Source organism: Sabethes cyaneus, chromosome 1, assembly GCF_943734655.1.
Source record: "Sabethes cyaneus chromosome 1, idSabCyanKW18_F2, whole genome shotgun sequence".
Lineage (NCBI taxonomy): Eukaryota > Metazoa > Arthropoda > Insecta > Diptera > Culicidae > Sabethes > Sabethes cyaneus.
The window spans coordinates 164,944,486-164,947,260 of NC_071353.1; the positions used below are offsets into that span (position 1 = coordinate 164,944,486).

At 44.6% G+C, this 2,775-nt stretch overlaps 2 protein-coding genes across 2 annotated transcripts; one reads left to right on the forward strand and one right to left on the reverse strand.

Moving 5' to 3' along the window:
• Positions 1 to 411: 411 nt before the first annotated feature.
• Positions 412 to 1,648, forward strand: LOC128738560 (protein LST8 homolog). The gene is made up of 3 exons (XM_053833790.1): positions 412 to 611; positions 673 to 1,381; positions 1,439 to 1,648. Exons 1-3 carry the CDS (start codon positions 495 to 497, stop codon positions 1,558 to 1,560), a joined length of 948 nt encoding a protein of 315 aa, XP_053689765.1. The 5' UTR covers positions 412 to 494; the 3' UTR covers positions 1,561 to 1,648.
• Positions 1,587 to 2,568, reverse strand: LOC128738564 (uncharacterized). The gene is made up of 2 exons (XM_053833805.1): positions 2,530 to 2,568; positions 1,587 to 2,471 (listed from the first exon to the last, which is right to left on the reverse strand). The coding sequence occupies exon 2, from the start codon at positions 2,433 to 2,435 to the stop codon at positions 1,677 to 1,679; it is 759 nt and encodes a 252-aa protein (XP_053689780.1). The 5' UTR covers positions 2,436 to 2,471; positions 2,530 to 2,568; the 3' UTR covers positions 1,587 to 1,676.
• Positions 2,569 to 2,775: the final 207 nt, after the last annotated feature.

The window sequence follows — 2,775 nt, forward strand, 5'->3', positions numbered from 1 at the left end:
TATGAACAAATTTCTGTTCATTTATTGACAAATCCCGGTAATCGTGTAACCGAGCCGCTCATACAGTACCGCCATATAGCGGCAGGTAACGGATGCTCACACAGTAATGCAGTACAGGAATGCCAGATCTACAAATTTGTCTGACTACTGGATACTGCAAACTTTTGAAATTTATTTACAGATCAAAGATATATGCAGTTTTTAACGGTTTTTACAATTTTAAATTGAATTTTTTTTAATTATTGCAAATTTACACAAACTGAGTTCAGATTTTGTATTTTATTAACTATTTCTCAGTTGCAAAACTTTGTTAATTGTCAATCAATTGCAAGTTGTTTTAAATATCTGGCATCTCTAGTAACTGAGGAACTGCCAAATTGGATTGTTGTGGACAGCACAGAGGTTTTATTTTTATTTTCTAAATTTTATTATTACCCCGGGGGCATAACACAAAACAACACAGCCTTGTTTTAGAGAAGAAAAAAAAAGTGAAAATGTCCTTCGATCCGTGCAGTGAGCCAATGCTGGCCACCGGTGGATATGATCACACCATCAAACTGTGGCAACCGTACTCCGGGTTTTGCTATCGTACCTTACAACATACGGATTCGGTAAGATTTCGCCTTAGCACAGATAAATTGTACAAATAAGCAAGATTTCCCGTGATTACAGCAAGTAAACGCTCTGGACATCAATCCGAACGGGACCATCCTTGCCGCTGGCGGCTATCAACACATCAGACTGTACGACATGAACTACAGCTATCCGGTTGTAAATTTCGAGAATGTGCTTAAAAATGTGACCCGCGTTGGTTTCCAGGAGAATGGCAAGTGGATGTTCACCGGGGGAGAGGATTGTCGGGTACGGATATGGGATATGAGCTCGCAGAGTCCGACCTGCAAACGCCTCTTTGATTGCCTCACACCAGTCAATGCCGTTTGCTTACATCCGAACCAAATCGAACTAGCCATCGGTAGTCAGGGAGGCAGCGTGTACCTCTGGGATGTCCAGTCGGACGTCCACGAGCAGCTGATTCCGGAAGTGGAATCATCCATTCAGGATATTGCCATCAGTCCGAACGGGGCCTACATGGCTGCAGTGAACAATAAAGGCAACTGTTACATTTGGAGCCTTACCAACCGATCCAACAGTGAAATGCAGCTAACACAGACTGACCCGAAGCTAAAAATAGAAGCACACAAAAAGTACGCTCTTCGGTGTCGCTTCAGTCCAGACTCGAGTCTACTGGTTACATGTTCCGGCGATGGAACAGCTAAGATCTACCGCACGGACTCATTTGCGCTGCAGGCGGAGCTCAAAGTCGAAAAGTGCTGGATGTGGGACGCTGTGTTCAGTAACGATTCGAAGTATTTATTTACCGGTGAGTTTAAATCAGGTTAGAAAATTTGCAACACGTTTCAAGCGTTCTTATTTACAGCTTCATCGGACGGAAAAGCTCGGTTATGGAAAATCGAAACGAAATCCATCGAACGCGAATACCAAGCTCATCTGAAAGCGCTAACGGCGCTTGCCTTTAGGGACGGGACAGTGAAGGGCTAATTTATACTAAAAAACACTAGTTCTAAACCTAATTCTGTATTTCCTCTCTTCTCCAATACAAGATAGTAAAGTATCAAAACTTAAATTACACACCTAAATACAAGCATCGTCCGATCTTACAGCAACCGTTTGAAGAATTCGTTAATCTCCTCTCCTCGGAATCCGGCTTCACCGCCCAGCGAACGTAACTTACCCCTGCGGGCCGTCTTCCAACCATCGGCCGGTGATCGAAGCTCGAATGTGTGCAAAATTTTAGTTACTTTGAAGAAGTTCGGTCCCACCGTCAGCAGTTCATGCAGCAAATCCTCCACGCAGATGATTCCCAAATGGCCAAATTTGTCCTCCACCAGCTTGTTCGAAGCAATCGGGATTTTCTTCGGACCCTTTTCGCCGTTCTCCGGCGTAAAAAGACCATACTTGTAAAGCAGCTCTCGAACAGTGGTGATGTTCGGATAGCCCCAGATGACCCATGGTTCCACCATCTTCAGCATCGCATGGACACCCTCGGTCAGCTTGAGCAGTACCGCCCGCCGCTTGTACGGCAAACCAAGTTTCGCTAAAATATGCATTACCTCTTTGTTGGCGATATATTTTCCCCGGTGGCGAAACACCAGTATCAGCCGACCGTGCTGAATGTCCGGATTCTTAAGCTCAACTCCGGTTTTGAGAAAGTTCCGTTTGATACGTTTAGCGTCACGTTCCGCTTTCCGGCAATCGGCAATGAAGAACTCCGGCTTGCAGAATTTCGTTTTGCGGTTCTCCGGCAGTGGCTTCCGCACCCACTGGTTGGCTTCCCGTCGGATGCGGGACCTACGCTGCGCCAAGATGGAGATTTCCTCCGCCGGCAGTTTATTCGGAACGGCATACTTTTCCATCGTTGCTGATGTGCTTACAAGAACCGAAGCGAAAAACTAGATACGAGAAAACGTTACAAGTAAACTACTTTTCCACTAATTTCACAAAATTTACCAGCGCACGAGCACGTTTTGCTTGTTTTGCTACTGGGAAGCCAAATTCAAAAGAAAACAACGTTGCCAGCAGAGATGCCATATTTTCTAAAAAAATGTCTGCAACTGCTCGAAAACCGGAAAAATCGAGTAGTTTTCCGGCTACTCGAATTTTCTGGTTTGAAAATAATCTGCGAAAATCTGCACACTTTTTTAGGAAGTCTGTGAAAGTTTAAAGAGCTTCGAACAAAAATCTGCAACAAAACAA

Coding starts and splice junctions, on each gene's coding strand:
- LOC128738564 (XM_053833805.1), bottom strand. CDS start 2,435: ATGGAAAAGTATGCCGTTCCGAATAAACTGCCGGCGGAGGAAATCTCC.
- LOC128738560 (XM_053833790.1), top strand. CDS start 495: ATGTCCTTCGATCCGTGCAGTGAGCCAATGCTGGCCACCGGTGGATAT. Junction 612..672: donor CCTTACAACATACGGATTCG/GTAAGATTTCGC, acceptor CCGTGATTACAG/CAAGTAAACGCTCTGGACAT. Junction 1,382..1,438: donor TTCGAAGTATTTATTTACCG/GTGAGTTTAAAT, acceptor TCTTATTTACAG/CTTCATCGGACGGAAAAGCT.